This window comes from Epinephelus fuscoguttatus, linkage group LG11 (assembly GCF_011397635.1).
Source record: "Epinephelus fuscoguttatus linkage group LG11, E.fuscoguttatus.final_Chr_v1".
In the NCBI taxonomy this organism is placed as follows: domain Eukaryota; kingdom Metazoa; phylum Chordata; class Actinopteri; order Perciformes; family Serranidae; genus Epinephelus; species Epinephelus fuscoguttatus.
Genome location: NC_064762.1, coordinates 7710351 through 7729512, shown reverse-complemented (window position 1 = coordinate 7729512; position 19162 = coordinate 7710351). Strand labels below are relative to the sequence as shown.

The 19162-nt window shown below is 42.7% G+C and overlaps 1 protein-coding gene across 15 annotated transcripts in view; it reads right to left on the bottom strand.

The window, feature by feature from the left end:
• LOC125897056 (neurexin-3b) overlaps positions 1–19162 on the bottom strand; it is a 566367-nt gene that overhangs the window by 66426 nt on the left and 480779 nt on the right. For all 15 annotated transcript variants that reach the window (XR_007450378.1, XR_007450379.1, XM_049590088.1 and 12 more), the window contains one exon: positions 10–181. Coding sequence is in view for 13 of the 15 variants with exons in the window: in XM_049590088.1 (XP_049446045.1) it covers positions 10–181 (172 nt within the window). In the remaining 2 variants the exon portion in view is untranslated. The remainder of the gene's footprint in view (positions 1–9; positions 182–19162) is intronic.

The following is a 19162-nucleotide window of genomic DNA, read 5'->3' as shown; positions in this document are numbered from 1 at the left end:
GGGCAGTACCTGTAGGGAAGTGCTCATTGACTGGCCAGTTGTCCACCTGCAAGGTTGCATTACCCCCGTTCCTGGTGAATCGGACCAAATGGTATTTGCCATCGTTTACCGCTGTGGTTGTCTCCTTCACACTGATGTCCACTGTCCCGATGTTGAATGTCACACCTACTTTGCCTTGTTCCTGGATAAGACACAAACAGAAGAAGAACAGAAGAAATTAGAGGTCTGATTGCAGCATTGTATTAATCCAAATCTTTGAACACACTACTTTACTGAACCGCTAATTGGCATCAAATGCAGAGAGCTCTACTTCTCAATAAATCACATCTGTTGCAAATTTGAAAATCTGAGCTGCTGCTGTGCCAAGATTCCACCTATTGTTGTGCAGTAACGAATTAATTATACAATAAACTAACTGTAAAAAAGTTCAATAAAGCTACTTGGATGAATGCCCTCGGCTGGTGCTAATGGTGAACTACTCAGAGAACCTGAGGACGCTAGCGCGCTACGCTTCATTATTCCACTGTAATGTGATGAAAATAGGCTGCCAGCAGAGATTGTAATGATGAGTAATGCTCCCTGCAGCCTGTCACTGCAAAAAACTGGCAGGACAGATGCCTTTTTCTGCTGCGGTCCTTACAAACTGTATGAATACCATATGTTTTGTTTAGCTCCTAATGCTAAACCAGTTTTACCATGTCCATAAATCGTGATCCCTCCCCATCATTCCCTGACTCATCTCCTCTCGACCTCACTAATTTTCATGAGCTGCCACTGTGTTTTATTGTGACTGCTTGCGTATTCATGGGCATGTAGGCGTTACAAGCAAAAGGTTTTAGAGCGGAGGCAGGGCTTGAGTGAGAGGCGAAGGGGAGGGGCTGTGTTTTCTGTGTCATTTGTTTTAATCCCCCATAGGGAATCTCTCAGTGTAATTACCTACTTTAGAAGCCCGGAGCAGAGGGACCGTTTCTCATAACAAAACCAAAATTAAGAAGACTTGCACAGGGGGGCAGACATATTGTTAACTGATCAGCTGAGACACTGGCCCTGCATGGCTAACCGTTACAATGCAGACCTTGATAATGTCAGGCTGAACTGAACAGTGCTCCTCGCTACTAAAACACCAAAGGACTGCTACAACTTCAGTGACACAACACTTGAACTTGCTGATCTGTATTTAATGTTACAGGCTCTTAATACTGTAGGAGTGCACTCAATAAGGCCACTCAACACAGCTTCTTGTGCTCTTACATTCTCAAGAAGAATATAATAATACTATACCACCAGATTATTATAGCAAGCTGCAGTGTACAGTAATAAATGAAGTGTGTCATTTTAATGGTGCCGACATGACCTTAGACTTTAAGTTTTGTTCTGCGGCAACACATTTTGCTGAGTTAGTTTACTCTTTACAGATTTGTGCTGTATTCATAAAAAGGGAGAAGAAACAGACATGAAACCGACAAAGAACAAATATTACCTTTTAAATCAAGTTTCTTCCTGCATTTCTACTCCTTAAGTAGAGCACCTAGAAAACCCTGGAAGACAGCAGACAGCTCTCTTTTTATTTCTCTATATTAGGATCCTGTTTTTGTTCCTTAGCAGGTACAGGAGGGCAGGAGTATATTCTCATCTAAATTTTAGGTACAGTTCATCCAGCTGAAAGGTAATCTTTCTTCGTTTTTTTAGAAAGTAGAAAGTTGTCCAAAGTGTGCAGTGAAATGACATTGTGTGCGTGGAATCAGTGGTGACTGTGCATACTGTAGTTTCCTCGACAAGTCCTTTTAACTGCCGAGGCGGTCTGAGGACCTGCACTGTATTCAATGCTTCACTTGTACAGTTAAAACACCCTTTGTCTATTCATAAAAAGAGAAACGGTGCTTGAGACCATAATGCGAGGAACGACACCGCGGCTCTCCCTGACTAATAATGGAAAAAGAATGTCACCAAAGACACGAGAAAGCCATCTCCTAAAAGCCGAGGTAGGGCTCAGAGTGGGCGCCAGACAAGCAGAATATCTGAATGCGCACTTAACGTCTCTGTCAGAGAGGCTGTAAATGGGCTCTTAATTTAAGTAGTCATCATTAAAACTTAGAGCAACAGACAAATGCATACAATAAAAGTGTGTGTGTGCAAGTGTACAGGCACGCTCGCTGCCTATCTAGCTGTATGTCTGACTAAAATGGAATGTATGTCTGTCCTTCGATTTACTTCACAATGATTCATTGAACTGACTTCACCCTCGGTGGGTGTTTTGCTCCGAACCCATGGAAGAGCAGTGTAAAGTCCGAGGTCTTGATACCTACGGGACATATTTATTAGCAGTATGTTGCTACAACCAGAAGTACACACTCGGCCAAATTCACAAAAGAACTGTGGCTACTAAACCTGCACAAATAAGACAAGAAGAAACACCAGCGAAGGGTTTAATGCACCACTTACTGTGCTGCCAAGAAAATAGTTTCTCAATGCTCCTGTGCTATTTGCATGTATTTAAACGAGGTAATATGCATACATTTGGCACAAAATTGGCCCCTCTCTGTGCAAATGAGCCTTATCGGAATAACAGTACAATTCACAAAGATCGGTGCTAATAGCCAAAGAAAGTTACAGTGACATTATTAGCGTCTTTGGAGAGTTGGTTGTAATTGAAGCAAACTGACAGACTGAGATATTAACCCTAAATACGGGTCCTTCCTGTCACGTTTAAATTCCTTGGCTGAAGTTTTGAGGAATGCCTCTGCACCTCTCTGCCATTGTTCTGCCTACTGTGTTCTTGGCACAAAACCAACCTTTTATACTGTGCCACACTGATAACTGCAAGGACAAACTGAACTGAGCTGCAAACTTTGGGTGTGTTTGTGCCATAGAATCATTTGTGGAAACTATTGTGTGAAATGAAACCTTGAGACGGGGAAGACAACGGTTGCAAGTGATGCACAAAGTGATGCTCAATTCATGGTGCTATCAGTCATTTCAGCTGCTATCAGTCCATTCTTTGTGAATTAGGCCCACAATGTAGTGTATTGAGAAAGGACCCCTATTAACTGTAATACTGCCAAAAGGCATGCTGGGTACAGCTTGTTCTTCATCGCTTGCTACAGCAGATTCAACAACAAATGAAAAAAGAGAGACTGGAGAACCTAGAGATGTCCTATTGTAGAAAACGTAAACATTTCAAGCCTTAGCAATGGAACTTTCGGAGTGAATGTTTTTGTTCCTGGAAATAGTCTGGTCCCTATGTCATGGAAAGTGTTCTGCTCAGGACCCAAGGCTGCACAATGTTGAGTGTGAAGCAAGCCCTCAGGAACAGTGCCTTGCTTTGAAGCCAAGTTGATAGAGCCATGTTTCCACCAAACACTTTCAGTATAGTACCCTTTGAACTGTACATAACTCCAACAAACATGTACCAAATCCTAGATCTGTTGAGCGTTTTCACCGCAGAGAGTACTCAATGTAGGCTGGGTTGTTACCAGACAGCAATAGCAGCTTCACTGCTCTAGATGGTGCAGAGGAACAGCTGCACCTTGCTGACTGTCCACGGAACGAATCTGCAGACTGACATTTTCAAAACAAAATGGTTCTGTTGGTACCATTTACAACTTTTGACAATGTAAACCCAAAAATAACCACTTTAATGTGAAACGAACTGAACTGAACTGAACCAGACTGCTCGGTAGAAACAAGGCTAGAGTAGAGTTTGTTTGTTTTTAAAACTTGTGGAGGCGTGTTTCTTTCAAAATGCCTTCTCATTGTAATCCATTGCTGTCACCCACCTGTGCTCACTTATTAATAAAGATTGGGTGACACCCCCTACAAAGCTTATAAAATGTTTGCCTGACTCCTGTCCACTCTTTTGCACCCTGACAAAGACCTTAGCATCCAAACCGGACAGTTTTAATGTAAGCAGCCATGTTTTGAAATAAAGGCTTTTTAACTTAATTCAAATGCATCTGTTCCTGCTCAAAGCTTGAGTGCCTGAAGTCCATTTTTCTTCCTATAGAATTACAACTTCCAGTTCTGTCTTGTGACAGCATTGGGTCCAAAAAGAGTTTTTCTTATTGACTTACATTGTGAAAGAGACATCTGTAAATCAGTGAATATATATACAATTTTTGAGCGTCACAACTGCCATAAATGGACTCACGATCAGAATTTAATCCATTCAATCCGATAACATTTCTAAGGTATGGAGGAGCTCTACGATGAAATCATCTTATCCCCATTCAGGTTTGCGGAGGACTTAACTGGAAGTTAGCCACTCCGCCGGCGGAAGTCTGTAGTGTTATTGCTCTATGGGCCCAATGATGCAGAATATCTGGGTAACTTTATACTCAAACGTTTTTGGCTTCATGCACCACTGAGTGACTTTTATAGGACTGAACAGGACCCCGCTTCCAATGCCGTATCAAGTTCTCTTTATACGTCCATCCATGGTGTGAAGTTGTTTGAATGAGCAGTTCTCGAGAAAGCTGAAAGCAGCAGAACCGGAGGCCGAGCAGTCGGCCGCTCCCGAACAGGAACGTTTTGAACAAGCACTTCAGAAGTACACATAATCCATGCACCTAGACAGGCTGAGGGAGGCACACGCACGGATATGTTGATGATTTAATGTGACAAGGTGATGTTCAGTGTGTGTGTTGTACCGTGAAAAATACTACTAAAGCATCCTGGCTCTCCTGACTAATGACAGGACCTTTCCCTGGTACGAAAAAACACTATGTCTGACGGCCTGAGCGCATACAAAGCACAGACAGACACATCAGCACTAGTACATCCACTGTGACCTTCAGAGGCTCTGGCAGCCTCGGCTCTCCTGTGTAGTCGCATCAAAGCCACATCACCGACCCACTAATACCTACAAACAAAGACAGATCGTCACCCCCCTGGCCCTGGTACAAACAAACAACAAAACACAACAATTGTTCAGCTCTGTAACTGTTGCTGAGTGCCTCCGGGCAGTGTGCAGAGGGGGAACTGTGTGTGGTGGTACTTCGCAATGGCACAGCTCTCCCCTTTCTCTTTCCTTCTTCCTCTGCACTGCCCCTGTTGTCCGGCCACCCTCCCGCCTCAGCCACCGCCACCCACCTGCCAGCCCACCCCCCGCGCTGCAGCAACATTTGATTGACAGATCCAATTACGTTTTTTATTGGCCTGTCGCTCGCGAGGCGGGAAGGCACTTCATTGTCTCCTGAGCAAAGGGGAAAAATGGCTATTGTTCTCTTAGTGGAAAAGATGATGGCCACTATTCCAGGCGTAAACAAATGATGCGCGGAGAATCACTTTCAAACTTACACACACTTGAGTGCAAACACCAAAACACACACACACTCACAGAAAGTCACAGAGTGTAACCTTGCACCACAGAAGCTTTGTTTCAGTAGCGTCACGTGGCAAAAAATACAAAGCAGTGTCCAAACAATCAATTACTTGCCCTCACTTACTCTGAAAGCAAACTCTCTAAATATGACATTACAGTAGGGAAAGCGGTAATTTACTGGTATGATGTGCTAAAGCCCTTTCATAGGCTAACATGCTCCCACACTCTTTATTTAATGCCAATCACGAATGTCGGCTGTTTTAGCGCTATAGGAATAGAATGAGATTATGTTGGCAGTTTGTTTGTGCATCCCTTAAGTGTACAGTATGTGTGGGCATGTTGTGTTCACGCTCTGTGTAACTAAGACTGATAAATGTAATTCCAGCGAGCAACGCAAGCCTCCCCTCCTCCTCCGCCGCGAGCTGGCCCCGGCTTGGCACGAGGGAGCTCCAGCGGTCCCACGTGACCCAGCACACACTGACATCAGTAATCAGGCCCGCCACAATCCAATTCAGGGCCGATCAATGCCTCCAACACATGCAGCGCCCCGGGCAGAGTGAAAGGAGGGAGAATCACTCAAAGCAGTGGTGGGCGATCGTGCAGACCGCCATCACAGACAGCCCTTAGCAGACAGCTGCTGTACAGGGGACAAGCCACTCACAATAGACCCCATCCCCGGCTTCACTGAATGGTCATTCTGCTAAGCCACAGGCCCCAGACAGATATAGACATCTGAAAGCCATTTTGTGGAGGTGAGATGGGAGAATTAGCACATTTAGCTCTGCTGGGGGAGAAAAAAAAGCTGACAAAAGGGAAAGAAATGGAGAAATGTATGTGCCAGATATCTTCTACAAGAAGATGTGCATTGAATTTCACTTTAAGGTCAGAGAATGTTATTAAAGTGGGAGTTTTTCTCCCCACAAAAGGTATTGCATTGCAGTCAAACGTTGATTGAAATCTGGTACGGGCATGGAGTAGTTGTAGCGGGATGACTCCAGTGGATCTATATTAAGTCTCAGTTGGGAGGGAGGAAGATCTGATATCAAGAATGTGAACATGTCCCAGGGTGGGAGTTTGGGTTACATATCCACCCTTTCATCTGACATCAGCGCTCAAGTTGGCTTTTGTGGTCAGGGGCCATCAAAACTGGATCATAGAAGCAGTGGAAGTAGAATCAATAGAGTGGAGAAGCTAGGACAACGTGAGACGCGGTGGATTGATGCACCTGGCCTTCACAGTGCCAAAGCCATTTATCGTCAGTAATTGACAGAGATAACTCATAGGCGGCGCAGTGATTTGTAGCTGTCTGTTCTTGTGCGCATCAGGCTCTGGAGTCAGAAATTTGCTAAAGGGTAGGATGTTGGAGGCTGTTGAGGAGAGGTTTGTGTGTGTGTGTGTGTGTGTGTGTGTGTGTGTGTGTGTGTGTGTGCTGGCCTTTAGTGCAAGTCATTTCTTTATGTACAGAATGTACTGACAACTTGACAGGCCCTCGGCTGGGCAAGAGCCCGGCATATTTGCTGCAGTCTTGAAGCTGTGTAATGCTGATGGTGAAACTAAAATCCCTGGCTCCTGGAAATTAAAGGGCCAGTTCACCTTGAAATACAAATAAAATGTTTCTCCTCTTACCTGTAGTGCTGTTTATCAGTCTAGATAGTTTACTCAACATCAATTTCTTTCCAGAAATCATGACCTGGTTACTCAAGATAATCCACAGACCTTGTTGTGAGCAGTTTCATGTAGGAACTATTTTCTTTCTATCCACCAACCGCATCGCCGCATAGAAGGAAGCTAACTCACCTAGCACCACTTGGCTAGCTAACGTTACAACTCAGCCAAGGACGCCATTAACGTTTAAATCTCGCACTGTCACCAGCATCAGTCCCTTGTCCATGAGTAGATGTGTGCTTCCTTCTGTGCGGTAATGAAGCTAGAAGGTGAAGTTTGCTAGAAAAAGAGAAGATCCTACATGAAAATGCTCACAACAAGGACTGTGGATCATCTTGAGTAGAAGGCAGACATCTCTACAGCTTTGTTTCTGATTGCTTAGGGGGTTGGTTCACCAAAAACGACAAAAGCACATTTTGTCCTTTACCTCTAATACCATCTTGCCATGCAGACTGATTTTTATTATCCAGGTTGTGAGTTACCTGTCTTTGAGATTTCTGCCCACACCCCATTTTGATGGAGGTAAATGGGCTCTGACTGTATTCTATATTTTTCTTACTGTCAATAAAAAACTAGGAATGAACTGATCTTACTAGAAAGTGTTCTGGTGTACTCAAAGCCTGATTCATCAGTCAGTCACACTTGTACTGAATGACATGTTCCTTTATTACAATGAACGTGGACACTGTAGTTTACTTTGACGCATTTCCACACATAGCATCCTGCTCGTGTAAAAATTAATTTAAGCAAAAAATGTCTATCAATCCACGACTGAAAATAGTCCCAGACAAATGCAGTCTATATTTACCCATGTTCGAGTCACGTTTGCTGAAAACTACAGTGCTCAGCAGACTTAAGAAATCACTTAAGCTTTTGTAAATCTGACTATTTGTCACTCCTTTTTAAAATCACATATTCAGGAAAATCATGGGCTGGTGGCTGAGTGCTACAGACAGGCTGGAGAAGTTCTGAGAGATGGACTAGTGCGTTACTGATTATGGTCTTTTCTTGGGATTTATTGATCATAAGATAACCACTCTTATTCCTTAATTTGTGGTGCTCACAGCATTCAATAAGTACATTGACAAACTTGATCAGCAATATGTCTTACAAACAACGTTCCCGTTATTCTGGACAATCCACAGAGCAAACTGTCGGAAGGTTTCTCAGGGGCTGTTTCTTTGATAGAAAGTATTTTCTTTGAAAATCTGGCACAGCAAGTTCTTTGGGTACAAAGAGTAACAAGGCCAATGATTCTGAAAAGAAACGTTGCGATTCGTGAATGCAGTTTCTCACTGTTGCCAGCTCCATTAAACAAATTCAGTTGCCATACGTTTGTATTGGTGTGGCAGCAGAACCTCAGAGACAGATATCACAAAACCTGGGCAAAGAAACCAAAGATGTCTGCATGGCTGCATATCACAATACATTTAATAATTTAATGAACTGACCGCTTAATTAAGATTATAACTCAAGGGCAATTACTGGCTTTGGTTGGTCCAAAAAGGGATATAAAGAGGAGAAAGACATATTTTAATGTCCCAAATATAGCACAACATACAGCTCATAGCAGTGATGCATGCACAGTGCACAAAAAGGCAGTCATTTCGGGATGATATACTCTACAGTGGGACTGAATAAAACACTACAGAAACGATTTTACTTTCTCAGATTAGAAGCAGGGCTCAGGGTTCCTTGCTTCATATGGTGACAGTCTTAATGCACTATTCAAATAAACATTTCTCAGAAAACTGTGAAATCCCATTAATCATTAATTAACTCTAACGTTCATTCAGACATTCATAATCGGCTGCGGAGCTGTTGTGAGAGGCGATGTGGGAGGATATAAGGCACACAGGCCTGGTGCCTCTGAAATATTGATCACACCTAAAAGAACCCGGAGGTCTAACATTGGCTGTATTTCACACCTGAGAGAGCCGGGAACAGCTTCATCGGATGGACAGGAACAAAATGGCTTCCACCTCGCTTTACTTAGTGCTACTGTAGGTAATTGCTAGGGTAATACTGGCGAGTCCATTAGCCAGTTGGTTAATGCATAGGAGTGCCAGCTAATGTTAGCCCACACTGAAGAGGAAGAGTCATTGCATTTTTAATATAAACACAAGCAGCAGCGTTGCCGGGGAAGGTAATGGCTTTGACTCCTGTGCTCGGGCTCAATGTCAAACTCTGAGCCTCGCTCTTTGATCCTCTGCCGCAGAATATGAATCGCGCAGGGTCAGCCTTATCAATTATTTACACCCACTCTTTCTCTATTTCCTGTTTGTCCGCTCTTGTGGCTGTAACTTGCCCTGACACTAATGGCGGACGGCTTGGTGAAAACATTTATCAATGTTACCGCAGAGTCCTCTCCAGCTCTATACTATCACTTTCAGGCTTTTGGAACTTAGAGTACTGACACTGCACTGATCCTAATCATCACTACTATACTTTACTGCATGTGTCTCGGCTGCATTGTCTCAGGAAAGTCACTGTCCCTGAAATAACCTTTGGATGCTGCATCCTGCGCTGTCGCTGAATCGGTACCTGATTTCAAGGACTACAGAACAATGTTTAATACATTTTTACTTTAATATATTTGACTCAGAAAAAGCTTCTTCAGTTAGTCGTCTAACCTGGCCTTGTCAAGCACTTGTCCTCTGTGAATCATTTGCACTGAACTGCTGTACAATAGTTAATTGCATAGATTGCTTAATAACTGCATTTTACATATTTATATACTGAAAACCCACAGCCCACCTACATATTTCAGCAGCTTAATACTTTCATGACATATATTTATTACATTTCTTTTATTAATGTCTTTTTTTGTACTCTTACTTGAATTTGTTATTTATTTCCCACTTGCCGTTTTAGCAATGCCTCAAGAGGACAGCACTTTGCATTTCACTGCACATACCTGTGCTGTCTGCTTGTATGAAAAATACACCCTTGAATTTTAAAGGTCTCATATTGTAGTTAGTCAGATTTCCATGTCTTTCTTTATTAAAGCAGGTATATGTCCTATACGAAACGCTCAATCCACAGAGAAATGCACACAGTCCGTACTCTGAAACTGGGCTTTTAAACGAGCCGTCAGGACTTCTGTAAAGTTGTGATGTCACAACTATACTATAAAAAATGTGGGAAACAGCTGCTACTGTGCAATTACACTCATCCCCTGGCCTCAGTGATGATGCAGAGACGCAGAGAGCGCAGATGTGGAAGACCTGGAAACACTGACACTTAAAGAGACAGGCGCTAAAACGGAGCGTTTCAGACAGAGGGTGAACGCAGATAAATCCAGGCAGACAGTCTGAGGAAAATAATGTGTTCTAGTAGAAAACTAAAATACAACTAGAACCTGGAAATGAGCGTAATGTGGGATCTTTAAATCTTCCAATTCGAATATTGCCTTGTTTTTTAGAAATCTAGGTTGTTAATTTTCTATTTTGTTTTATATTGAAGCAGTAAATTTGGTTTGCTAAAACAACAGAGAAGCAATTCATCAGTCCAAACATTCAAGCTATTCACTCACTTTTTTGTAAGTTTTGACAATACACTCTATAAAATATTGGAAGTAGCTATTGTGACATCACCCACTGGTTTGTGGACTGCTGTTTTGAAGCCTTTTTTGGAGCCAAGGGAGACCATATCTGGATGAGAAGGTGGAGCTGTGGATGAGTGAGGGGTGGATCTGACTCATAGACTGTAGCGACACCTCACAGACAGCCTATCACTCAAAGTGGCCTCATGCTTAACTTTAAGCCTTAATAAAACATAAATGGGTGAGTTATATAAAATAAATCCCTCATACAGTTTTCATGAATGTTGAAATTAGCAACAGGGGACCCAAACTGTCTTTTGTACCAGGCTGTAAACTGCTTTATGTCTGCTGTGAAGTTGGGGGTCTATCAAGATTGACTCTGTTTTGTAGCCAGCCTCAAGTGGCCATTAGAGGAACTGCAGTTTTTGGCACTCTGCGCACTGGTTTAATGTGTCAGCCCCAGAGGCTGTTGCTTGTTTTTGACACTAACAACACAGCTGATGAATAATACTACAACCAGCACTTACCTATTTTTCACCTTCCATATAATTACAAACCTTCATTATATACATAAGCAGATGTTACAGCATGTTATTAGATTGCCAACAGGGACGAAAAAAAAAAAAATTTCTAGGGAGCAAATCCATTCAAAGGTGTTGAGTGCAGCTTCATCCCTGTTTACGGTCAGAATACTACACAGCTGAAGTAATTATAATGCATACTGCATAATTACAAGCTCGCTAAATCACAGAAGCGTGGCAAAACTTCAGCCATGAATTTTCATCTGCCTGACCTGCTCCTACACTAATCCATCTGCACCATTACAACGCAGTGCGCACCGGCCAGCGACAACATGTAATCAGGCCCTATGCAAAAGCAAAGAGCATCAGTCGACACACACACTCACATACACACTCAACGTTGCCATTACTGTATTAATACCCCACTTGGACTGATGTTTTGCAACAGCTGTTCAGAAGGTGCTGGGAATAAATCTTTAGTCTGATTGCATTTACTCAGTGTGAATTCAGATGTGATTTCATTTACTCTCTGTAGCTCTACACTCGCGTCCGTTAAAGAAAAAGCAGCTTCTGCGTGACCTCACACTACAGCGCGTTGGGCCACATGGTCCCCGTGCGCCAGGGGGCTCATTTAGTGGAGAAAAAAAAGAACCAATGAACGGGATTTGTGCTAGATGGAATAATATGCTGTGAAAGTCCATTAGGGACTAGGCTAATGAAATTGAAACAGCTTGGTGATCAAATTAGAATCTGTTCGGCAGATATTTAATTTAATGTGCTGCTGAATTCGAGCACTTTCTATTTGGTAGCCCCAGAATGAAACCAGTGCACAATAAATCAAGCGGGGACACAATTCATTCTGCGTTCTCTCCTCTCCTCATCTTTCTGAAATGAACAACTTTCTAATGTCTGTATTTGCACACAGCATACATGCTGTTCCCGAAACAAAACAGACTCAAGTGTTTAAGTAAAAATAGATGAATAAAAGTACAGACATGCAGCACCAGTGTAGCACACGCACACACAAAAACTAAATCACAAAGAGACTTTATCGGTGACCTTTTGGTGTGTTTTCCCACAGAGAATACCTTCAGTCACAATCACATGCATCGCTGCAGCTGCACGGTAAAGAGTCACGGGGTGAAATTATTTGAATAGACACACAAAAGATTTCAGTTTGTTTGAAGAGCTGCCCTCTGTATTCTGCACGCTCTCCTTACCATGTCTGGGGTAATATGCAAAGCCAAACCACACTGAGAGAATAGGAAGCAGGGAAGGAAAAAAACTTCAACAGTAGCTATTTCAGATAGCTGCACATCATCCCAATTAACTAAATGGATGGCAATTATTGAAAGAAGAGATGCAAATTCTACATAGGGAGGAGGGGGGGAAGCAGACACAGACTCTTTCTAATAAAATGGGATGGACGGAGTGGCTCTCTTGTCTTGTCTTTGAGCATCGAGCAAAGCTTGGACCACAGTTCATTGAGTGGGAAAAAAGACAGACAAAGAGACGCAGCTTCTCATCCATCTGTTTATGTACACATACTATTCTGGGCACGCACTTCCAGGCACTAACACAGGCTGATGGATGTAAACACACAAGTGTGCACATGAAACACACAGACACAGACGTTTTCTTTTTTTTTTTTTTTCTCACAGCCCGTGTTTGTCCAATGTTGTCTCTGCACGCTGCGTTATTTTAGAAGTGTTAACACCCACACGCCCGGGAACAGGTGTTAAAATGCTAACGCTAATGGCTTGCCATCTACAGTAGACAGCGTATGGATCCTCTGACGGCGATGTCAGGTTGTTATTGTGAAGGCCGAGGTGAAGTACAAAAGGGGAGGGGTGCTTGTTCCTCAATCGCAGGAGATGATGAGGCTGAAAAAGGGCATCCTCTGTTCTCTGCTTTGGCGCCAAAGCTGCTCTGATAGCCCCAAAATTCGATGGCAGGGGAGGGGTCTGTTGCTAAGGGTAACCTGCCTGGGATCAAGACTCTACCCACCACCTTGCCCGCTGAGGTGTCAGGGATGAAGGTAGAGGGGAAGGAATGAAAAGAGAGAGATGAAAGGATGAAAGTGGACGTGTGAAAAAAGAATATAGGAGGAGAGCAGCTATGAGGTGAAGTGGAGAGGGTGAGACCTGCAGAAAAATGATTAAGTGAGAATAGAGTGCATTAGGCACCCCGGTCCCAACCACACTCCCTTTTCTTCATCCCATTTCTCTCTGTCTTTGATAGTCTACTCAAGAGGAGATTCATTTTATTTTGATTTGGAGATTCATTTAGTTTCAAATCCACCAAGTCTCTCTGTGATAATATCAATTCGTGGGTCGCTCCCTCCCACTAAGCGCTGAAGACACAGATTGCTGCTGTTTAAATTCGCACCATTTGTGGTGTAATTGCTTCAACTAGGAGAGATTATGATTTGGTAAAAAGATAGAGTGAACCTCCAGTTGCTATAAACACAGTTATAATGGAGATATACTGTATCAGTGTGGCTTGTGAAATTTGTGCAAAACAATACCCGTCCGACTGTTAGAAACCAGACAGATCATGTTTACATTAGTGGTGAAAAGCAACTATGTACATTACTCAAGTACTGTCTTAAGTACAAGCTAGAGGTCCCTACTCTCATTGAGTACCTTTATACTTTTATTCCACTACATTTCAACGGGATATACTGTACTTTTAAAGGTCCAGTGTGTACGATTCACGTGAAAACAAGAGGTGTTGTGTTTTCATTACCTCAGAATGAGCCATTTATATCTGCAAAGGGAGCAGGTCCTCAGCCACGGACATCGCCATGTAGCACCGCCACGTTCCTACAGTAGCCCAGAACAACCCAAACCAAACCCCCAGACAACCTAAACACTGGCTCTAGATAGGGTCATTTGTGTTTTTGCAGTGGCCACTTTACTTAGAAGCCCCGCTGTGACAAGCAGTGTTGGAAAACACTGATGTTCTAAATATTAAACTGCTTTACTGACAGTTCAAATAACCGGGTCGCTTTGTTTTGGAGAAGAGGAGACCTCTGAGGATATTTCAGCTCCTGGTAAAAACCTCCTGAACATCTAGATATTAAAGGGAAATTTCGGTTTATTTCAACCAGTCTCCTATCGTCCTAAATTTGTTTCAAGTGATTAGTGACATAAAAATAATAGTTAGCTAACGATATGAGGCGGTCTTTATGGAAAAAAAGCTTGTTTAGTGGACTAACTTTGCACTTGAAGGTTGCCCGTTCACTTACGTTTTAACAGGTCTGAGGCTACTATGCGCCCCGGCTGTATCTAGGCTAACGGCTAATATGCTAACTATTATTTTTATGTCACTAGTCACTTGAAACACATTTAGGACGACAGGAGACAGGTTGAAATAAACCGAAATTTCCCTTTAAGTTATCAGAGAAAAAAGGACAGCAGATATGAGAAGATGCTAGGCTAGTGGTCCATCTCCAACATGCCAAACAGCATCAGAGAATCACTGATTTGTGGCCTAAAATGCTTTATTCAATGTTTTTACCTGTTCAAATCACTGGGTCTACTTGTTTTGGAGAGGAAGAGACCTCTGCAGATAATTCGGTTCACACTAAAAACCTCCTTAACATCTAGATATTAAGTTATCGGACAGTAAAGGTGAGCACAGATTAGCAGGTGCTGGGCTGGTAGCCCACCTCTGACATGCCAAACAGCATAGGAGTAACACTGATTTGTAACGTTAAACTGCTTTATTCAGTGTTTATACCTGTTTAAATCACTGAGTCTGTTTGTTTTGTAGCGTAAGAGACCTCTGTGGATAATTCTGCTCCTGATAAAAACCTCCTGAATGTGTTGATCTTAAATTATCAAAGGAAAAAGGTAAGCACAGATTAGCAGGTGTTGGGCTACTGTAACTACCCGCTGCCAAACAGCATTGAAGAAACACAGATTTGTAATGGTACACCACTTTATTCAGTGTTTGTACTGGTTTAAATCACCAGGTCTGTTTATTTTAGAGAGAAAGAGACCGCTGCAGATAATTCAGCTCCCAGTAAAAACCTCCTGAACAATGAACACATGAGGGAATTCTAACCAGGAGAAGTTTCAGCTGGTTAAAATCTGCAGTCCTCACCGCTTGATGCCACTTAATCGCCACAAATCATCCACACTGGACCTTTAATTCCACTACAAGTATCTGACAGATGTAGTTACTCTTTTGATTAAGATTTTCCATAAACACATATAGGCTTATAAAGTACTCTGCATTATTAAAGATTACACCAGTGGTTTCCAGCCTTTATGGCTTGTGACCTATTATAAGAAAAGCAGTGTCTATTCTGAGCCCTTTGTCATGTTTCAGATGCTGAGTTATTAGTAGTTCCACCACAGAGACACTCCCCTGCTGAATTACTCAAATGGTTTCATTTAATTATCTATTCAGGGCGCAAAGAGGTCAAATTATCCAATATTTTACAAAAAGCAAAAATTAGAGGAAAGTCTAAAAAGATGAATACAAATTTTCTTAACTGAACATGTTATTTTTTTTTCTTTTTTGATCACTTAGTCATATCACAACCCCCCAGATTTTATCTTATGACCCTCTGAGGGTGTGCAGCCCCTACGTAAGGCACCCCTTGCATACTGAAGTGTACATGTTGTGAACACTACCTCCACTCTGACAAGCTTTATTTTCATACTTTCAGTGCTAATACTTCTGTACTTTTACTTTAGAAACCCCTGTTTCAATTAAAACAGTATTGGAACTTTTAGTTAGAGGAATAATTCGGGTCTTTTTAAATGGGGTTTTATGAGGCAGTTATCCATAGTTTGTGTATTACCTACAGTAGATGGTGGTCTATGTGCCCCCAGTTTGGAGAAGCAGGCTGGAGTACCGATATGGAAGCTAAGCAATGTACAGCTGTGGATGTCAGACATCAACAAAACCAATTTTAGCCACCTAAAAAAATCAGTATCAGTTTAAGTGTATGCTATTTTGAGAGTATTTTCTTTGCTTTACCTTGCTGCCAGACAGCCCTTTCCAACAGGGAACTAAAGTTGTGGGATTGTTCTCTTCAAAAACCACCAGGCTCCATTGACTCCACTGCTGCCTTGATGGGTGAGTTTGTTTGTGTTGTTGAGTGCTAAGCAATGGAGGCAGCTCCTGTGTTTAGTGAGGTAAAATTAGTGTTTATATTAATGAAGTCTGGTGGCTTTTAAGAGAGCATGGATTGGGAACTGAAGCCGTTATATTGCTCTCATCAAAGCCACCACACTGCATTAAAAAACAATAATTTTGCCCCAGTGAACACAGGAGTTGCTTGTATACCATGGCCTCCATCAGCTAGTTGTGTTATTGTGCAACTTTGGTGAATTGGACCCAACTCTTTAAAACTCAAAAGTCACACAATTACCCACACAAACAGATTGAAGCAGCAGTAGACCTGCAGCTCCTGTATTCAGCAAGGTAAAATCGCTGTTTTTAGCCCTTTTTAAACAGGAATTGTGCAAATTAGCAGGAAAGCCCAATCAGTCTTTTTTCAGCACTGGCAGTATAAAAACAAAATCAAGGAGTGCAGCAAAATGCCGCCTGCCTACTTTTGTTTGTACAGAATGTGCCTTTTTCGGGGCAATGGGGGGGCGTGAGCAAGTAACAAAACGTGTAGCTCAGCGTGTGACGTAAACAGTGACGTGGGAGGGAAGCCGCGGCTAGTCAGGCGGTGATTCTCTCGTAATCGGCCCATTCTTTACCGTCTCCGTCATCTGACGGTTAATGGCCTCTTTGTTTGCGCTTCCCTCTTGCTACTAGCTGCTTGCTAATTCCTGCTATCAGCTGTTTCCTGTTTATCCACCGCCAGTGGCTCACACGTGTGATGTCATCAACAGCTCCTCCCACAAGTCTTCAACAGCCCCTCCCGTTGCGGAAGGCTGCCTCGGTCTGTTTAAACTTAAAGGGTTCCGCCAATATGACAACCCTACGAAGCGGAAAATTGGGTGCCTCAGATCAACTCACCAATCCGGCTCTTTGTGTATACACGCTCGCAGCTGGCCGGCAAATTGGCCCAACATTTGCGGAAAATCTGGCAGTGTAAAAGGGGCTTATGTCACTGGCTTTTAAGAGTGCACAGATATGTTTTCAGACACTGATATTGATATTTTTAAGTGGGCTTTTATTAAGTTGGCTAAAACAGGTTTTGTTGCTGCCCCCGTCGAAAGCATTGCTTAGCTTCGACGTCAGTACTCCAGCCTGCTTCTCCAAACTTTGGGCAAACAAACTGACAACTACTGTTTGTAATACACTGACTATGGTAAAAAAAAAAAGTATCTCACTCAACCAGGAAAAAATCCAAGCTACCTCTTTAACAATAGGATCTGAATACTTCCTCCACTGCTGCCTTTCAATGAGAAGCATGAATCTTTACCTGGAGGCCTTTTTCCCCACACCGCACTGTGACCTGGGGCAGATATAATGTAATGTATGAATGAATACCTGAATGGGCATAATGCAGCAGCAAAGTCAGAGCTCTCCTGCAGCGATGGCTCAGAAGCCACACTGGGCAACATATGCCATCTCTGTGTGCGTGGCTGTCATGTCAGCTTGATACTGGTCAACAGTCCAAGTCTCACTTTGCATTTATTCATTTCCAATTCATGCCCACATCCGGTGCATTAGAGCTATATTAAATCAACCGGAACCGCACCAAACTCCCTGGAATACATAAAACGATGATGAGCTCTGATGATTGATTAAAGATGTTTTTGAAGCAATTGTTTGACTGCTGGTTAGGCTTTACCCTACATTCTGGAGTGATGCTGTATTGAAATCTTCAGCGGGGGATGAATACCGGATTGTATAAATGAGATAAGATGATTGTTTTCAGGGAAAAGTAAATTTTGGGAGTGGGTTACAACAGGGTTTTTTGAGATAAGTCAAGCTATCAGACCCCTGCTGCTGAGCAGTGTGGGGTGTCTCAGCAGCTGTCTAAATGTGTCACTGCCATTTAGCGTTACTTTCATGTGTGTTCTGAGACTGAGAGGTGATACGGACAGGGGGCACAGGGGAGGAAGAATGAAGGAAACAAACTAAACAATGGTGGCCGCGTTCAGGAGCAGAAAACACGGAGACAAAGGAAGGGGAGCACTGAAATGGAGACATGAATAGCCAGCACCTAAAATGGCTGAATAAACAGGAGGAAATCTAGGTCGGTCTGTCTCTCCCACTTCAAGGAACGTTGAGGCAAGTGCCCTACTTCCTGAACGCTTTGGACACTTTCAGGGCAAGCTGTCGTCAGACTCAGTCTCCCCTATACATCTGGATATTTTAAAACCATTTGGCCTGTCTGAAAAAAAAAAAAAAAAAATCATGAAGTATTATTTATGAACACAAAATACAAAATATAAGTAAATTTGCATTCACGTCTACTTAACATCCTTCCTTCCTCGTCAATTATTCTGCATAATAATTTTTCCCCGCTAGTTCAAAAAGGCATTATTTTTCATTAAATTAATTGGCCCAAAAGTAATAAAGCACCAGTCATTTTTTTAAAAGGCAATTTTCTTTTCCATAATATGAAACTGCTAAAAGATTAGTGCATATCAAAGGCTCAGTAGATAGCACTCATTGCTGCTCTCCTCTCTCCTGATCAACAGGGCTGCCTGCAGAGAGGAGGCATGAAATCTAGGTGATTGGAATGCAAGGAGATGCCAATGTAATTCTGAGAAAAGCCATTAATGTTAATCAGGGGCTCCAGATGATTGACTGTGCCGACGCCTCTTTGCATGTAAGGCGCCGCACATGCATGCTGATATGTGTCGCCTGTTGTAGGCATGTCAGAGTTCACGATCAAAGGGGCTGATAACGCATCAGCGCACTTTTATCTGGCTTTTTCGTTCCTAATTGCACGGGTGGGAAGATTGTGATGGTTGCCGGCAAATGTAAGAGTGGCGTGCGCGCAAATGTGAGTGATATGGTGCCAAATCCCATGTGTGCTCGCATGCATTTTCCCATGTGGTAACAGCACAGAGGAGAAATATGGATCTAGATAGGTGTGTTGCCACATATATGCCTTTATCCTTTCTATTCTGTGATAACTACAGCGAGGTTCACAAAGGGCAGGGAACAGGGAGCCGGAGAAAG